The following is an 18218-nucleotide window of genomic DNA, read 5'->3' on the forward strand; positions in this document are numbered from 1 at the left end:
AGCAAAATGACAATGATACATTCATAAATAAAGGACTACTAGCAGTTACTGACATGTCAGCTCCAGACCTCAATTAAACTGATTGAAAGATGATGTCTTCATCATATGATAATCAAGCACAACATTGTCCGTTTTGTCAGTTAGGATTTTACTGTTTACTATCATACCGCCATAAAATAAAATAAGATAGAGAGCAGGCTAGTTTTAGTATGAATGTGTTTAATTCCGATGTTTAGTGTACTTTTATTTAATTTCGTAAATACATTGTTAGACAGAAAATACCCATAGTGTGTTGACTTTCTCAGTTTATTTTCGATCTATGGGTTTGACTAAACCACTGGTATTTTCCGCGACTCGTTTACAGTTGGTTGTAACCAACCTCCAGTATAAAGTTCAATAACATTGCAGTATTATATACACAGATTTTCTTACGCTTTCAAAAGAATGGAAAGTCGACTTGTAATAATTGCTATTATTACTCAGTGACGATTGAAATCGATTGAAACACAATAAGATCTATAGACATGTTTAATAACATGAATGGCAATACGATCCTATCAGAAATTTCTTTACTTCGGCAACGTACATTTTTGCTATTCATCATTAGAAGCAGTTAGTGGAGAATTGTAATAACACGAGAAGATCTTCAAATAAGTCATTATAAACACAAACGTAAGTCGACATCCTATAAGAGTTATTGCCCTTTTTTAACACCTCCCCAAATTTAGCATTTTGGCTTTGCATATTAGTTGTAATATTTAGAGAGAAAGTGTATGTGAAAACATGGAATACAAATAAGAAGTATTGCCGAAACTGTCAGTCATCTTCATTGACGATGAATACTATTTTAATTTTCTTTTTGGGGAAAACAATTGAAGATAGAGAAAAACAGCAAAAACATTCGTAAGATAAGATCCTTATACAGGTAATACAGTAAAATCGTCAGTTGACTACTTATCTTAAATTGTGCTTATAGATGAAATAGGTTACTGTCGTTGCATTTATGCAAACGATAATAGATAAAGAAAATTGTGAAACGACAAATATTTCAATTAAGAACGTGTAGTAAATCGAAATTTATTTAGCAGTGAATAATGGTTTAGCTTTTTACGTCATGTATCAAATGTTTCGGTTCAAATATAAGGTTGATACACTGAGTAAAAAGCTAGTAGAAATAAATAAGACGAAGGAGTAGTGGAAGGCTGAAGTGAACATTTTTGGGGGTACAGACCACGATCGTACCATGCTCACTGCGATCTAAAATAAATTCAGATCGTGGTGAGATCGCAGTATGAGCGGCATTTAAATGTAAATCTTTGTTTCTTTTTCGTCGCTACTACATCCCAATTATGCCCCTAGCGATCCCTTTACGATTAAACCAAGTTCTGACCACGCTCATTCTGCGACCTCACTTCGATTATCCGATCTTTCTACGCTCATCCATCCTCACTACGACAATACCACAATTTATCCGATTGCAACACGATCCTACCACGCTTCTACTGCGATTCTGACACGCTCTTACCTCGACCATACTACGATTATACCACGTTCATACTGAGATATTACTACGCTTCAAGCAATAACGTCAACATCGTGTTCTATATGAATACTGTATGATTCCTTCAATTTCTCATTGTTTCTCGGAAACAACGTTAACGCAGTCATGCAACCAAAACTACCAGAATTTGTGGGCGTGGTGGTAGGGTTAAAGTAAGAGACGGAGGAAGATATGAAAGTAACGATGCATGATCCAGTAGATATATTTCGTACCGACCATTCCAACCTGAATCACACTTTATTGCTGGTCCATTAAGAGCAAATGATGATGCTTTAGTGAACGATAGTAGGATGACACAGATGTGTCTAGCATAGTTAAACCGTTGGAGATCAAGGACAAGAGGTCCAAATAACATATATACAAAACAAAAACCTGAAGAGCTTTTATATATTTTAGATTGCAATGACGGTGAGCATGATGGTCGAAGTATGAACAAAGTCAGGTCGTAAAAACAGTGTGATGAGGACGGCATGAATGTACTAAAATCGTACTTTGGTCTTGAACAGTGTGATATAAACGTAATATAGTCGTAGTGTAAGCGTCATTCGGTCGCGGTAATAACGTGATGGTCTTAGTGAGGTCGTAGTAAAGTCGCTGTGAGATCGTAGCACAGTCTCCCGAATAGAATCGCGCTTTCGCAACGCTGTCGCTACGATGGTACAGCGACCTTTGTGATCTTACCACGAACTTACTGCGCTCTCACTACGCTACTACTACGACCTAATTTCGCCACGACCACACCACGACTGTTTTCAACATGTTCAAAGTTGACCACGCTCATCATGATAATGAAGACCACACCATGACCATACTAAGACTATACTGCGATCTGCAATATCGCAATACGATCGTCAACATTTTAATTTTTTGTGTAGATGAAACACACGTCTGATCTATTAAATAATAAGCCTGGTACCTTTGAAAAATATTTACACCACTGGGTCGATGCCACTGTGGACATTTCGTTTCCGAGGGTACCATCAGTCCAGTATCCAGCACTTCGATGTTCGCATGAATATCAATTATATGGTCTTTTTATAGGAGATTTTCGAAATACCAATGATTTTCTCATCCTAGGCATAGAGTACCATAGCCGTATTTGGCACAACTTTTGAGAATTTTGGGTTCTCAATGCTCTTCATTTTTGTACTTGTTTGGCTTATAACTATTTTGATCTGAGCGTCACTGATGAGTCAAATGAAGTCGAAACGCGCACCTTGTGTACCGGTTTGCATTAACTTGAGCAATACGACGGGTACCCTTCCGGAGGACCTGAGAACACCCAAAGTTTTTGGTTGGGTATGTGTTGGTCAGTCCTTAGTTCTCTGTGTTATTTCTTGTGTACTATTACTTGTATATTTGTCTTTTTCATTTGTAGCCATGGCTTTGTCAGTTTCTTTTCGATTTATGAGTTTGACTGTTCCTTTGTTATCTTTCGTCCCTCTTTTTGTATGATGAATTTAGTATGACATTCATTATAACTGAACAAGTGCAAAATGTTGTTAGGGGGGCAGGTGATGCACGCCTACGGGTGCTATATTTTATCGGTGTGTTGAAGATCTATTGGTGGCTGTTTTCTGCTCTTTTGTCTGGTTATTGTCTCTTTGACACCTTCCCGGTTTCCATTTTAAATCATATATCATAATCGTCCTCTAAATATGAACTAGTTATCGATTATTCTGTTGATTTATGACTTTGTTTTTACTCTTACAAATCAATTAGGCAGTGGTTAACAAAACGGAAATTATCATAGACTTGAAAAATAAAATTTCAACCATATATACAAAGTTGAATAGTGTTAATAAATCCGTTCAAAACTAAGTCGAGACTTCTCCACAGTATTATATGATGGTATTTATAATTCCAATGATGCCACCTCATTCTTTAATTTACTCTTGAAACAAGTCAACAACAACATAATGAATTACTTATATTCTTTATTTAACTTTATTGTTATTTATTTTGGTTTTTCTTTCTCTTCCTCTTTCCCTCTGACTTTCCCTTTCTTTTTCCCTCTGACTTTCCCTTATTATTATTATTCTTTTTCTTGCCTTCTTATTCTTGTTATTTTTTGTAATTATTTTGTCTTTAATCCAGTCCAAGTAAGGAGAAATTTTGGTATGCACACTTGGTAAACTTCCATTGCAGATGTCACCACCAACTGATAGTGCGCCTACAAGTTTATTACTGCATACCATGGGTCCACCACTATCACCCTAAATGAATATATATAATTAACATTAAAAATAATAGAAAACATAGACACAATCTTAAACGATTGTGTATTAGACCAGTCGCGACTCTATCTTTAATCGATGACTTAAAGTAAATTAAGTGACAAGAACTTCATCGATATCTATTTCAATTGAAAAGTTATATGTCAAAATAAAAATCATTGTAATGGCTGATCTTATAAGGCTCAAGCTTTAAGATTCAGACTTTTGATAGAGCATGACACGGTATATCCACCTTTTATTTTTCAAAACATTCTGATCTAGTATTGAATCTGGTTTTGTTATTGTTTCTGTTGCATAGACGTAACACAGACATCAGGCTTTGCATCTTTTGTGTATTTTCATCTAAAATAAAATTGAAGACAGCCATGTATTATTGACTACTGTTATTTGTCTTTGATTTTTTACGGATTGTTTTATAAACACACCATTCATGTACGTTTATAAGAAAAGATAAGTGTTGGCATTTGATATCAATAACGTTTTTGATAGATATATATATGTTAATATAAAAGAAGTCTTATATTTCCGGACAATGCATATATTATTTAATAGTCACAAGTACTTTCATGTTTTATAACAATCTTTAGATGGAAGGCGAATAAGTGTAACTATGAGACGGTAGTTAAATACGTAACGTCATAAATGGATTACAAAATGGAAATAAACATGAAAAACGTTCTACAGTAAAATATGGAAAGCCAATCGTAACGCTATTGAAAGCCTAATGCACATTAAGTTTTGGGTTGAATTTGTTTATAAATATTGTTTCTTTATGGAAATTCTAATGTCACATTCTACATTAATTTGATAGAACGGGAAAATTTAAAAAAGGCCTCTACCGCAACGATCTGAATGTTCGCTAAGACGGATTTCCCTATATTGCGGCTGTCGGATGTGTTGTCGATGAATGCGTGTTCTTACCAATATACTATTACCGGTTTGTAGGATGTAAATTTTAGCAGCCGCAACATTTAATGCAGTAAATCCAATTTTCACTTTTACACGTCATGTTGGTATTGGCATATATCGTTTGTTTGCATTTTATCTTAAGGTCGCTTCCGATATATATGTATGCAGATGTACCACAACGAGAATCTGCGCATTTCGATAGCTTGAATTGTTTCTTTTTCCTTTCGATTGGGTCGAACTTGGCACGGTCAATATACGTTTTAAGTTCTTAGGTTGCCGTTTGCCTCGTTTCACGGTTTATAAGGATACTTAATTTTGAATCTTGTTCAAGTATTTCTCCTCGCTACAGAAAATATATTTTGGTTATGAGTATTATGTGTGACAACAAACGGTATCTTATCGTATCGGTAGACTTTTCAAATATTGCCAATCGAAATTTGTTTAACCATTGCAATACCGGTTTTTTTTGTGCAATAGTTCATCCCTTAGTACTTCATTCTCAACAACTGTGCATATTTTCCTGGCTAGACAGTAGGGTATGTTTCTTTTTTATGCGCTTGAGAGCAGGAATGGAAGTTTAAAAATTGGTGTGTATCAGTGTCTTTATAATACATGTCCATTTTAAGATCAGTGCCTTCTTTAATAATCATAATATCCAGGAATGATAGTGTGTGACAGTTTACTTCCATGTGAAATTTATAGATGTAAGAAGACTGCTTAGAATATCAGAAAACATTTCAAGCTCTTCATCGCATTTGTCCAAATGATAAAGCAGTCGTCAATAGATGTTTTTCAGGAGGTTTCAAATTGCTTGGCCATTTCTATACCAAATGTACTTCAATCTCCTGATACAATTTCTGTTCTAATGCCCCATTACTAGTGACGCGTAAGATGGGGAAAATTTTGTTCCCATAGCCGTTCCTCTCGTAAAATGTATTGTTTTCCAAAATAAATTTTATGGAATCTAAAATTAAATCAATGGTAAAACGACAGGATATTGCTTCTCTGTGTTTTTTTATCCATTATTTAACAGCTGCAATACCAAAATCAAGAGGTATATTTGTATACAAAATTGTTACATCGAAACTTACAAGGCGGGCATTCTCCGTTGTAGTCTTTGGTACATGTAGATATGATAAAGAAATCTATGTCATCTCTAATGTAACTTGGTATATAGGAACGTTTGAACGTTGTTATTAATTTAGACTTGTATATATGTATATATAAGCCGTCTATTTTGTTGTTCATGAATTACCGTTCAATTTTTGGCTTCACTAATTGACGTCCTTGTCGCGTGTGTGTGTGACTCAAAAAGCAACAATTATAAGACCATATCATAATAGTTTTAAAAAAAATGGCCGAACATTTTATTCTTTCTATTATTTGAGTCTATATACTGTCATCTAGATGTCTTTTGGTTATCTTTGGGTTTTTTGTTGCTGGTTGGCTCATTTTTGTACAATGTATACCCATATGTATGTGTGTGTATGAACTAGAAAGGAAAACGACAACAAATGTCGAGAACATGAAAGTCTTTAACAAAATATTAAAATATGCATGTACATGTAACAATAATATGAAGTCGGTGGTTGTCTTATTATCTTATTAATACCAATAAAAGAAAACAGTTATTATAGTTTCAGTAAATTACTTTACTATTAAAAAACGATACAGATAAGATAATCTAAAATCGTTTAAGAAATAACCAGTTCAGTGACATCGCGATTAGAGGAGTCATACATGCGTCAAATGAAATACACTTACCTTACAAGAATCCTTATCCTTGTCTTGAAGACAAATAAAGTTGGAATAGGCCCCTCGAAATAACGGACGCTTATCCACCAAAAAATAAGTACTATTACAGTATGCATTAGTAACAGCAGGCATATACAGTACTTGTAGAATATCAGGGGAATTCATTCCTGCAATCAGATAAAGTTGTATAATCAAAATATATAATAAATTCAAAAAAATTGTTGTGAAATTTACTTATTGTGTGTACGAATTTTCAACAGTATGTTCTATAATACCAATATCCGAGATGTTTCATATTCTATCAGTTAATTAAATTGTTGAAAATTTAGAGATTACTTTCTTGTATGAACTGTTTCACATTTTTCATGTCGGGGCCTTTTATAGCTGACCATATGGAATTGTATTTTTTTCGTTCTTCTAGATTAAATGGCCTATCTTTGCTTACTGTCCGTCGTTTTAACATTAGCGAATAGTTTGAAGTTTGGCACAAACACGGGTTTGTTGAACAGTGTCCTGTCCGGTGGAAATTACTAGGAAAACCTCGGTTTTAATTGGTTTTATCGGGAAAAACAAGGATAAATGAAATACTGGCCTAAATTTTGAATAGGATCCAGTTATCAATAACAAATGCAATAAGTTAAAGATACTTTTTAAGAATAAGACATAGTAATTGAATAAATTAAAAATTGACCGTTTTGAAAGTCTTATAATACAAGTGAATGAATCTCAGAAAGAACTTTTCTAGCAACTATGAGATAAGTGTTCATGAAGACACATATTAGACAAATATGAATAGCTTTTCTTAATATTCTTTCAAAATTTTATCATAAAGCCTACGAATTTATTTGTTTGTCAGTCAAATATATATATACAAATCGTCGAAACATCAACCCACTAATGTTAGATCTGTAAATTTGCTTTCGCATATGTTTTGTTCTTCCCTCGCCAAATTCGAACCTATGCTACTAAGATATCGTGACACCAAATTGCCTGCACTGTAGCCGTCCCGCTAGACCACACGACCACCTGGGCTTCATAAAAAATGAAGCTTTCGGTGGCCGGGTGTCCTTTCCACGTCAATTTAAATCTAGCGTCGTACTACAGTACATGATATATAGGCATGGAGATGTAGTTTTTACAGATCAGCTAAATTATCTTTAGTAAAGGATCCTACAAATTAATCTGTTGTAGAATTGTCACTGGCTCAGACGTATTTATATATGTTATGATGGTATGATACTAAACCCCTAACGGGAAGGATTGTGCCTGATGTTCATATGATGAAATCATAATCTTTCAGGCAGTTTAATTGAAGTCTGGAGCTGGCATGTCAGTTAACTGCTAGTAGTCTGTTGTTATTTATGTATTATTGTCATTTTGTTTATTTTCTTTGGTTACATCTTATGACATCAGACTCTGACTTCTCTTAAACTGAATTTTAATGTGCGTATTGTTATGCGTTTACTTTTCTACATTGGCTAGAGGTTTAGGGGGAGGGTTGAGATCTCACAAACATGTTTAACCCCGCCGCATTTTTGCGCCTTTCCCAAGTCAGGAGCCTCTGGCCTTTGTAAGTCTTGTATTATTTTAATTTTAGTTTCTTGTGTACAATTTTGAAATTAGTACGGCGTTCATTATCACTGAACTAGTATATATTTGTTTAGGGGCCAGTTGAAGGACGCCTCCGGGTGCGGAAATTTCTCGCTACATTGAAGACCTGTTGGTGACCTTCTGCTGGTTTTTTTTCTATGGTCGGGTTGTTGTCTGTTTGGCACATTCCCCATTTCCATTCTCAATTTTATATAAGAAAATTATTCAAAGATAATAACGGTTTGAATGCATCACTTTTTTACTAGTACTTTCACTGCTTTCGCAGATCTTTAGGTAATGTGACTTGTATTTATATAAAACAATTGATTGACGTTAACAATATTATGACGTTAACAAATTCAAAAGAGACCAAAAATGTCATTTTAACACTTTAAAATGTTACGTAAAAATTAGAATATCATTTATCATTTAATCCCGAGTTGAGAATGTTTAAGAATAATTCTTCTTTCTTCTTCCGGAGAAAATCTTTTTGACGATTGACCATACACAATGGAAATATTTTGAATCGTCCATTAGAACAACGATGGAAATGGTCGTTTGCCTTGATGAGTGTTAAATCTTCATAGTTGGTTTGCTGTCTATGTTAAGTTATATATATATATATATATATATACAACTCGTCTAAACATCAACCCAACAATGTTAGATCTGTAAATTTGCTTTCGCAAATTTTTGGTTCTTCCCTCGCCGGGATTCGAACCCATGCTACTGTGATATCGTGACACCAAATCGCCTGCACTGCAGCCGTCCCGCTAGACCACACGACCACCTGGGCTCTCATATATATATATATATATTTAACTCATAAAATGAATATATTAAATTTACAGTCTATGTACATTTACGAAAATATTATTTGAGCAAAAATGTCCATTGCTTCAAATGTTAAGTTAAACTAAGTGTTTGTATATTTGTTTGTACATTTTCTGTAATTTGATAAATAATCATTCAGATTAGAACGCAGATTTGTTTATATAACTTATACAAATAGAGAGTGAAAAGAGTTAGCGTATATCGACCTGCTCTGTATTTTGTCTACTGTTCTTTGTATTTTAATCGTTTATATTTTCTTACTATGGCATTGTCAGTTTGTTTTCGATTAAATATGAGTTGTAATGTCAATTTCTCATTTTTCGCCCTTTCCTTCTCAAGGTTCAAGCTTTGAGAAAACATACCTTTTGCATCTGTCTTTCCCCATCCCGTTATTGTGCACACCTCTCCTGTATAATTATGGCCTACATTAGTGTCCAGGTCGATTTTTTTTATAGTAGACCCGAATTTAAGCGGTTTCTGAAGCTGGAGTAGCATAAGGTCATTTTGAAGACCGGTGACCAAAGTTGGTTTAAATTTGTCGTGCTTAAAAATATTGAATAAAAATCAGTTAATCAGTATAATTATGCAAACAGGGTAATTCATATGTAAACATGGTAAACACAGAAAAAGGGAGAAGGTTTGGATCCATTAAAACGTTTAATCCCGCTGCAAATGTTTGCACCTGTCCTAAGTCAGGAATCTGATGTACAGTAGTTGTCGTTTGTTTATGTAATATATACGTGTTTCTCGTTTCTCGTTTTGTTAATATAGATTAGACCGTTGGTTTTCCCGTTTGAATGGTTTTACACTAGTAATTTTGGGGCCCTTTATAGCTTGTTGTTCGGTGTGAGCTAAGGCTCCGTGTTGAAGGCCGTACTTTAACCTATAGTGGTTTACTTTTTAAATTGTTATTTGTATGGAGAGTTGTCTCATTGGCACTCACACCACATCTTCCTATATCTATATACAATTAAAAAAACTATTTTGTCGATTTCGTCTTCCGGTAAACCTTGTTTTGCACAGTGTTGAGTCATGATATTTCAAATTTCTTCTTACATGCATTAAGATGTTTCTCGTTCATCATGCAAAACGTTTATAATACTTGAAAGCTGATTTTCTTATACAAAATATTCTGGAATTCTTTCACGTAAAAAAACACATTCTAGGTATACTCAATCTTGTACAAAATCGCACCGAATAGATTTATTAAAAATTATATATCCCTATAACTATTATCAAATCATATCTGTAAATAATAGAACCTGCTGTATTGTCACCGCGAAAACATCGTCACATATACACGTAGCTGAACCAACGTACATTCAAGTAAAATATTTGAATACTAATATAAATTATAATCGCTAACCGATAACATCTTATTTGAATGAATGATTTTAAGTTCAAATATTGAAATCATCCACCTTCAAAGTACAGGAAATGCTTACATATTGAAACTTGAAGAATGTACAAATAGCATCCAAGAACTACAGTCTTGAATACGAAAATAAGTTCTGTTCGTTTAAGGTGGTACATAAGGAAATCAATCTGTAAAATATGTTAGACGTTTGTTTCACGTTCCATTATTTAGGTAATATTAGGCAATTTCAATGATAAAGCTTTTTTGATTGTCAAACTGCTATAAAAACAAATTTTTTTTTGATGAACTGTGTATTTTAAGGTGTTTTTTTTTTAGAAATTTTGATATTATTGTATAAGTGTCAAAATTAATATTTTATTAATATTTTATAAAAATTAAAAGAGTCAATTTATTTTCAGGCAGGGAGTTTGGTACAACCCTTAAAGGGCAAAAAAAGTATAAAGGAATAATAAGAATTCGTTAGTCGAAGTGAAACAGACAATGACATGGCCGAAACAAATTCGATGATTTCAACCCTACCGAGTGGAGTTCTTTTTTTTTTTTTTTTTAGATTTCTTGTAAGCAAAAAGTATAAAGGGGGATATGATATATACAACTAAAAAGTAAAGCAACAAAACTACCAGTGGAAAATTCTAAACGGAAAGTCCCTAATCAATTTGCAAAATCAAAGCTAACACATAAAAGTGCATACCATATGGAACTTTTTAACTGGTATAAATTCTGTCATCTGACTTAAAAACGAGCTTCCAGCAGCAATTCGCATATCCTTTGCCCTAAAATGAAAACAAGAGATATATATAAAAAAAATTAGATTCTTTACAAGCGGCATTATAAGGTTATAACTTTATACCTGTTTGGTATATTTCAATCATTTTAAATTTCCATATTGCAAAAACAAACTTGGCATCAAATCACAAAATTAAAACAATTCCAGTATATCGATAGTACAGTTGTTATAATAAAATTACGTTGAAGATAGTTATTCATTTGCAACAATACAACTGTCATCATCATTTCATCTAGTTTATAAGTTTAATTACATCTTCAATTCATAAAGGTCAAAATAGATCCTTGAAAATTAAACTACAATTGGAATCGCGAAACTACAAAGTAAATAACATTGAAGATAATGTTGACCTACACATAACTATGACTGATACCCGTAGTATTTAAATGCAAGATTATATATAAACATTAAATAAGAAAGCTCACTCATATTCGAACAGATTACAATGTGCGGCTGTAAGAACCCAGCTCTTGTCAATTATTGCGCCTCCACATTCATGGGTATAATTTACTCCACCTTTTCTTATCTGAAAAGAGACCATCCATGGATGATCTTCTATGTCGCCATCGTCACCATTAACAATCTTTACACTTACAGCGGTAGAAACCTAAATAATGATATCAAATTAATTAAAAAAAACTTTCGTTATATATTCTTTATCAAGCCCGAAAAAAAGACATTCGTTTATATAAATGTTACATTATAAATCAATAAACTACCAAGTAAAAACACCTCCTTATTATCGAAAATAAACTTGTCATTAACAAATCACGAAGTTAAAACCATTCTATTATAGCGTTAATACAATTGTTCTCTTATAAAATAAAATTTAAAGCCAGTTATTTATTTGCAACAACATAGTTAGCCTCATCAGATCACCTGGATTTGCTGAATAATGACCCGAATTTCATGTTTTGTGTGTTTGATATGTAGAAATAATAATATAAAAGTTATTTTGTGGATGAAATTACAGTTAAATCTCTTAGATAAAACAGTTAAACACTTTGTACTTTAGAACAAGGGTGGTATAAAATTGAAGATGATTTGTACCTATACATAACTAAGTTTTGTGTGTTCGATTCGCTTTTTGTGATAAAATTTGTCAAGAAACGCTCAAACCTGAAAATATCATTAGAATACAAGCCTATACGTACACTTGAAACAGTTGGAATCCTTAACGATGCTAAACATAGAAGATCAAAGTCTTTTGTTTAGTTATTATGGTCGACTCCAATTGACTTGAGTTGGATTGTCAGTTTTAAGGCTGACGGTTGGAATTACTCTTTGAGCAGTCCGACTTTTTTGATCAATATAAACAGACCGACATGAAATATCTGATAGTGGTGAAAGTGGTTTTAACCCAAATCAATATATAAAACAATTGATCATATCGAATACATTGATGTTTATTGATCAGGAACCGTGCTAATAACTGTTGAAATTAATTTTTATTATCCTCAAATATTGGAATAATATTCATATACTCACTGTAGCCATGTAGGACACTACAAAAGTATCATAATGTTTTGTATACGTTATAACAACGATTATTACAATGTAGTAGTTTACATGTAAGCATTAATATCCGAATTCATTATTTTAAGTAATATTAGTATAACTATAATTATTACTGTACTAGACTGACTGCTAGAGAATGGTCTTAACAGTATTCAATATTAAGCATTGGATATGTCTAAACATTAACTAAAATTAAACATACCCAAATAATTAATTCTTCTCAGTTTTCAATTATGTTAAGATCAGAATTGTCTTAAAAGACTAAAATACATTTATTTTATGGTTCATGCTTACTATTTGACGCTAACTTTATCGATGGTTCGGTTACTTTGGAATTCATTTGATTCCCTCTGTTTGTTATATTGACTTATCTTTTTTTTAATCAATTAACGATACATTTGTCTTTAAAAATATGTTGTAAACTATTGTCGTTTGAATTCATGAGCAACTAAATCACTTACCTACCGACAAATACACTGACAATGATCACTCGATACATCTTTATGTTCTAAAAACCACACGTCTGAAATTGAAAAATGCACATAATGGCATCAAGCCGTCGATAAATCCATCAGTAACCTTTACAAACTATTGCACCCTCATTATGATATTTCTCACAATATTTTCAATTTACCTGCTGTATTGCCAATAGGTGTCAGAAATTGTTATTTCTATAACAACGTTCCAAAAAATTGTTTGCATAACAGGAAACAAGTTTGTTTGAAGACTGTTCCAAATCTACTGTTCAACAGCAAGATTTGAAATCTTCAAAATGCACGACAAAGACTTTTTGATAGATGCACACTCTTATGGTTGCTGTTTTATCATTTTCTTTATTTTTTTTAGTTTGAAAATCACTTTTGACTTTCACACAGAATATTAAATCACAATCAATGTTTTATTTAGAAAACAACAAAATGTATTTGAAGTTGACAGTATGATAACTTTTGACGATGCTATAGATTTGTTAATCTTTGATGATTTTAATCTCAACACAATATCAAATATAGAGGTGGTATATTCATCAAGGAACCAACCGCATCGATAATAAACAGTTAACAGACTGCCTTTATTTTCATTGGCTGTATTCAACTACAACAGTTAATAACCAAGACATGTTTCGATATTTTAGTTTGGCTTTGTTGTTATTCCGATTATATTTAAAAGTGAAAACACAACACTAACTTAAATTAAAGCAAGAGTAACTATTTGAAATACGCTTAAAGAGAATATAGATATTTTTGAAACAAAATTAGAATGAATAAAATAACCAGACAAACATCAATACAATTAAAAAAAAAAGAATGTTATAAAATGAAAATTAAAGAATCATGAAAAACAAATCTGCTTGAAAAACTTATTTCGTAAGATGAAGACATAATATTTTGATCCGTTTTATTGATTTCATTATTCTACATTGGCTAGAGGAATAGAAGGAGGGTAGAGAATAGAAGGAGGGTAGATATCTCACAAAACATGTTTAACCCCACCACATGTGTGCGTCTAGATTAAGCAATCATTGTTCAGTTTAATATGATTATCACTGTAATTACAGGATAGCTAGACACACACGAATTGTTACGGTTTATAAAAAGTATAAGCCACTTTGTAAAAAATTTATCAACAACTTAGTTTATGAAAAGGGGATGATATGTATTCTATTTGTTTATGTTTTTGTGACATTTTCATCGCAGAAAAGCACTTTGAATCGGTAATACATTTGTTTAAACAGAGAACTTTGTTAGCATCAAATAGTATATACATGTACATATATCACGAAAAATAGATAGTCATAGGTCAATGTATGATTTAAAAACATTGTTAAGAGTTTTGTATTTTCAAATTTATCTCAAAATTGTCCCTTAATTGTAGCAATACATTTTTTTTACATTATTTGTTTCTAAAGTTGAAATGTGCGTTTACGACTATTTTTTCGTGAATAAATCTAAAAAAAAAAGATGACAAGATTGTTTATTCCCCATTCACAGCAGCGCATGATAACTATCAAACGAATTACATGTTTTAAGTAAATAAGAGTAGCATATAATTACACAATCAGGTCATTATTGTATGCCTTGAATCAAATTTAATTGAAACTTGGTATCGTCAGGGTTAATTCGTCAAAAGAGGGACTGAAAGGAAATAACTCCACATAGGTACTAGTATATATTAGTTACCTATACATGTTGCAAACTGCAGTGTGATCTATAGGAAAAATTATTATCAAAATATTAAAGCTAAACTCTACCATTAAATAAATCTTAATTTTCCTCGTTCATCACAGCAGCCAAAATATACTAGTCAACAAAAGAAACGATACAGGACTTTAGAATAAAATTTATCAAAAAGTATTAAAACTAAAACAAAATGAGATACACTATTTTCAAAAGCTTACATTTGCAATGTATGCAAATACGATAATGAAAATCCAAACATTTCGAAAAGAAACTTAATTCCGTGTAAACGATCATAGGGTGCAATTTTGTTTTTGCGGAAAGTTGAACACAAAATCGACACACAATTTCCTAAGTACCAAAATGAATTTTCAAATTTGTTTAAAAATATTGAATATGCTAATCAAGTTATGTTCATGTTGTAAATAATGGGTTCAAGTATTGTTTTTTTTTAAATTTTGGGTGAAAAAAGTGTTTTTTGAAATCTCAAAAAATGCAAAAAAAAGGAAATTTGTTTTGTCTCAAATCAATGTTTTAGATATGAAAACCGCACACTGTAAATTAGGAACCTTTCGGATTAGTTTTAAGATTGTTAACGTTTTTTTTTATTTCACTTATCACATACTGTCAACGGTAAATCAATTGATAATGTTTACATTTTAACGATTTCTTATGGGGCCGAACTAGCTATACAAAAAAAAACAAAGAAATTGTACGATTTTTGAAAAAGAATGCATGGCAAACATTGTCTTTATCTTTAAATGAGAGGTTGACATCATTAGTTGGAACTTCTGTTTTTAAAATTGTCGTTTTATGTAAATTTTGTCAAACAACTTGAATTTCGCCAAATGACGTCATGAAAGCAAAAAAAAAAAAACTTTTTTTAAACAGATTTATATTTCCATGGTCATTAAATATCGGTACCTTCCATATTATTCCTATAAACGGAAAACTCCATCTTTAATTTTAAAAAAGTCTTGTATCGTTTCCTTTGTTGACTAGTATATCTTTCCTTATATAATATAATTGTAAAATAGAAAAAAAACACCGTTAAAGACGAATTTGTTTAGAATAAAAAAAAATATAATAATTATGAATTAACAAACCTGAATTGAAATGGTCGTCGTGTATCTACCTCTTCTGTTTTGATATAATGATATGAACAGCCAGTTATTTATACATCTATACATCTACGTAGTGCGTGGTATGTTGTTAAAGCTGTTACATCTTGTTTTGAACACAAAATTTGTCAGCACGTCGATAACAATTTACCAATTGACATTGGTTCAGGAAACTAAACTAAATAAATCTTTGAGGTAATACTTATGTGATTTAAAGAAGCAGCAATACAAAAAGGAAAAGGAAAGGAAAACAAACAGCCCAAGACCAATACACAAAAAGAAAAAGACAAGGTTTAAACAACTTTCCGCATTAAATCAGCAGACAAAAAAAAACATGAACTAAAAGAAACCAAACATATACCAGGGATAAACTCTGGTACTCCGAAAGGGTAGAGTGTTCTTTTTTCACTGGTTGTATCCAACATGCCATTTTAGATTAAAATGAGGCCGCATACGGTGATATCATCAACAAAGAAACAAGAAAATACACTATGTGGATTTCAGTAATATTGTTAAGGATAGTGAGAAGTGCCACGTGTCGAGCAAACCTTTTTGAGGAAGACGTTCCTGTTCAAGAAATAGAAGTTCAATCTAATATTAATTAACATATACGTAAATTAAAACGAAATAATTAACATTAAAAATAACTGTTGGTCCAAAAATGCATCAGGACAAGAAATCTGAAAAATATATCGTGAGAGAGACAAATGAACTTACTGTATATAACAGGTACCATTTCGTATTTATGTACAAACGTTAGGGTATGCAGGTATTATTTCAACTTCTAATGAATAGCTAAAGTACAGAATAAGAACATTTGAATTTCTTTTCATGGCAACAGTTCACCCTAGTTTTTGGTGGGGTTCGTGTTGTTTATTCTTTAGTTTTCTATGTTGTTTCATGTGTACTATTGTTTTTCTGTTTGTCTTTTTCATTTTTAGCCATGGCGTTGTCAGTTTGTTTTAGATTGATGAGTTTGACTGTCCCTTCGGTATCTTTCGTCCCTCCTTTGGCTAACTGGGCTGGTGATAACCTTTTCGTCAAATACTGGAATCGAACCAAAGGTTGTAAACACTACGTAAAAATACCACATATATTTCATTATGAAATAAAGTTGTGCATCCACATAATATTGCAGTCTCGGCGCAAACTATTTCTCCAAAGTAACTTTATCAAGACTATGAATATACTTACCTTTCAAAACTCATTACCGCTTTTCCATTTACCATTTATATCTTAGACCTACTCAGAGTTTGAATGTAATTAATAAGGAAAGCTTCTGATCATAATATCTCCTTATCATTATGTCTGTCATATTTCATTCTCTTTCCTAAGCACTTTTCGATTGACATTTATTTAGTGACATTGGATAGACACTATTCCAATGTTGAAGGGACATTATTGTTAGGTTGCAGACTCATTAAAGAATACTCATATAAATATAGGCTGATATTAAGGGTTGAAAGTTTCATCAAATTGAAACCTGTAATGACTGGCTTAGCATCCCACTTTTTAGCAGTTGTTTATAATTCTGCTGTTGAAAACATAAGATCAGCAGCAAAAACTAACAAGATTGTATAATGTGACATTTACTAAGTTCCATCAGCAACAAATGTTAAATATATGGTTATCATATGACAGTCTGTGGTCAGGCACTTTACAACTGGAATAATACGCTATGTCACCATTCATATGTCTCAGCCATGCTTAACATCTATTCAATATGATATTTTTAGTAACGATTTATCGTCACATGGTAAACTGCTATTCAATAGGTACATACATGTACAGTTACAGATGACTATGAATCCATTAACAGATCATTTATGAACTAACAATTTAGAATCAAGGATGTATTATTTCTAAAAGCTCACCTTACTTCAAAACAGATTGTATGTCGAAATATCAAGATCAGTGTAATTGAAGTAATTTGATGATGAAAAAGTCATTTCTGCAAAAATTATCTAAAATAGTAGACATATTTCTACAGCAAAATTAACATGATAAATGTAAGGATTAAAACCAAACAGTTTTTTTAATATCTATATGATATGTGTATCTAGGTTATTTCCTTTGAGAAATCTTATGGAGTATTTTGGTCTTATTCTGTGCAAATAATTTTTTTTTAGATAAGTCTAGTATGAAATTAAATAAAGAGAAAAACTCCATTGGAAACTTAAATCAATAATGCATGTATGGGGAAGGGACGTTTTCACTTAGTCTTTAAAAAAATATATAACATGACAGCCAGAAAAAAAGCCTTCATCACGGAGCCTTGATTTGATCTGGTCCTTAGTGAATCTCCACTTGAAGCTTTGAATACGTTTTCTAAAATGTATTATTTTTATTATGTT

General features: G+C 32.1%; 1 protein-coding gene across 1 annotated transcript; it reads right to left on the bottom strand.

The window, feature by feature from the left end:
* Window positions 1-3481: 3481 nt before the first annotated feature.
* Window positions 3482-15930, bottom strand: LOC139481274 (trypsin-like). The gene is made up of 8 exons (XM_071264455.1): window positions 15850-15930; window positions 13035-13092; window positions 12540-12556; window positions 11477-11658; window positions 10956-11037; window positions 9249-9429; window positions 6472-6629; window positions 3482-3777 (listed from the first exon to the last, which is right to left on the bottom strand). Exons 2-8 carry the CDS (start codon window positions 13066-13068, stop codon window positions 3499-3501), a joined length of 933 nt encoding a protein of 310 aa, XP_071120556.1. The 5' UTR covers window positions 13069-13092; window positions 15850-15930; the 3' UTR covers window positions 3482-3498.
* Between the last annotated feature and the right edge of the window lie 2288 nt (window positions 15931-18218).

The sequence above is a fragment of the Mytilus edulis genome, chromosome 7 (assembly GCF_963676685.1).
Source record: "Mytilus edulis chromosome 7, xbMytEdul2.2, whole genome shotgun sequence".
Lineage (NCBI taxonomy): Eukaryota > Metazoa > Mollusca > Bivalvia > Mytilida > Mytilidae > Mytilus > Mytilus edulis.

Coding starts and splice junctions, on each gene's coding strand:
- LOC139481274 (XM_071264455.1), bottom strand. CDS start 13,068: ATGTATCGAGTGATCATTGTCAGTGTATTTGTCG. Junction 11,038..11,476: donor TGTAATCTGTTCGAATATGA/GTGAGCTTTCTT, acceptor TTTTCATTTTAG/GGCAAAGGATATGCGAATTG. Junction 3,778..6,471: donor AGGATAAGGATTCTTGTAAG/GTAAGTGTATTT, acceptor ATATTCATTTAG/GGTGATAGTGGTGGACCCAT.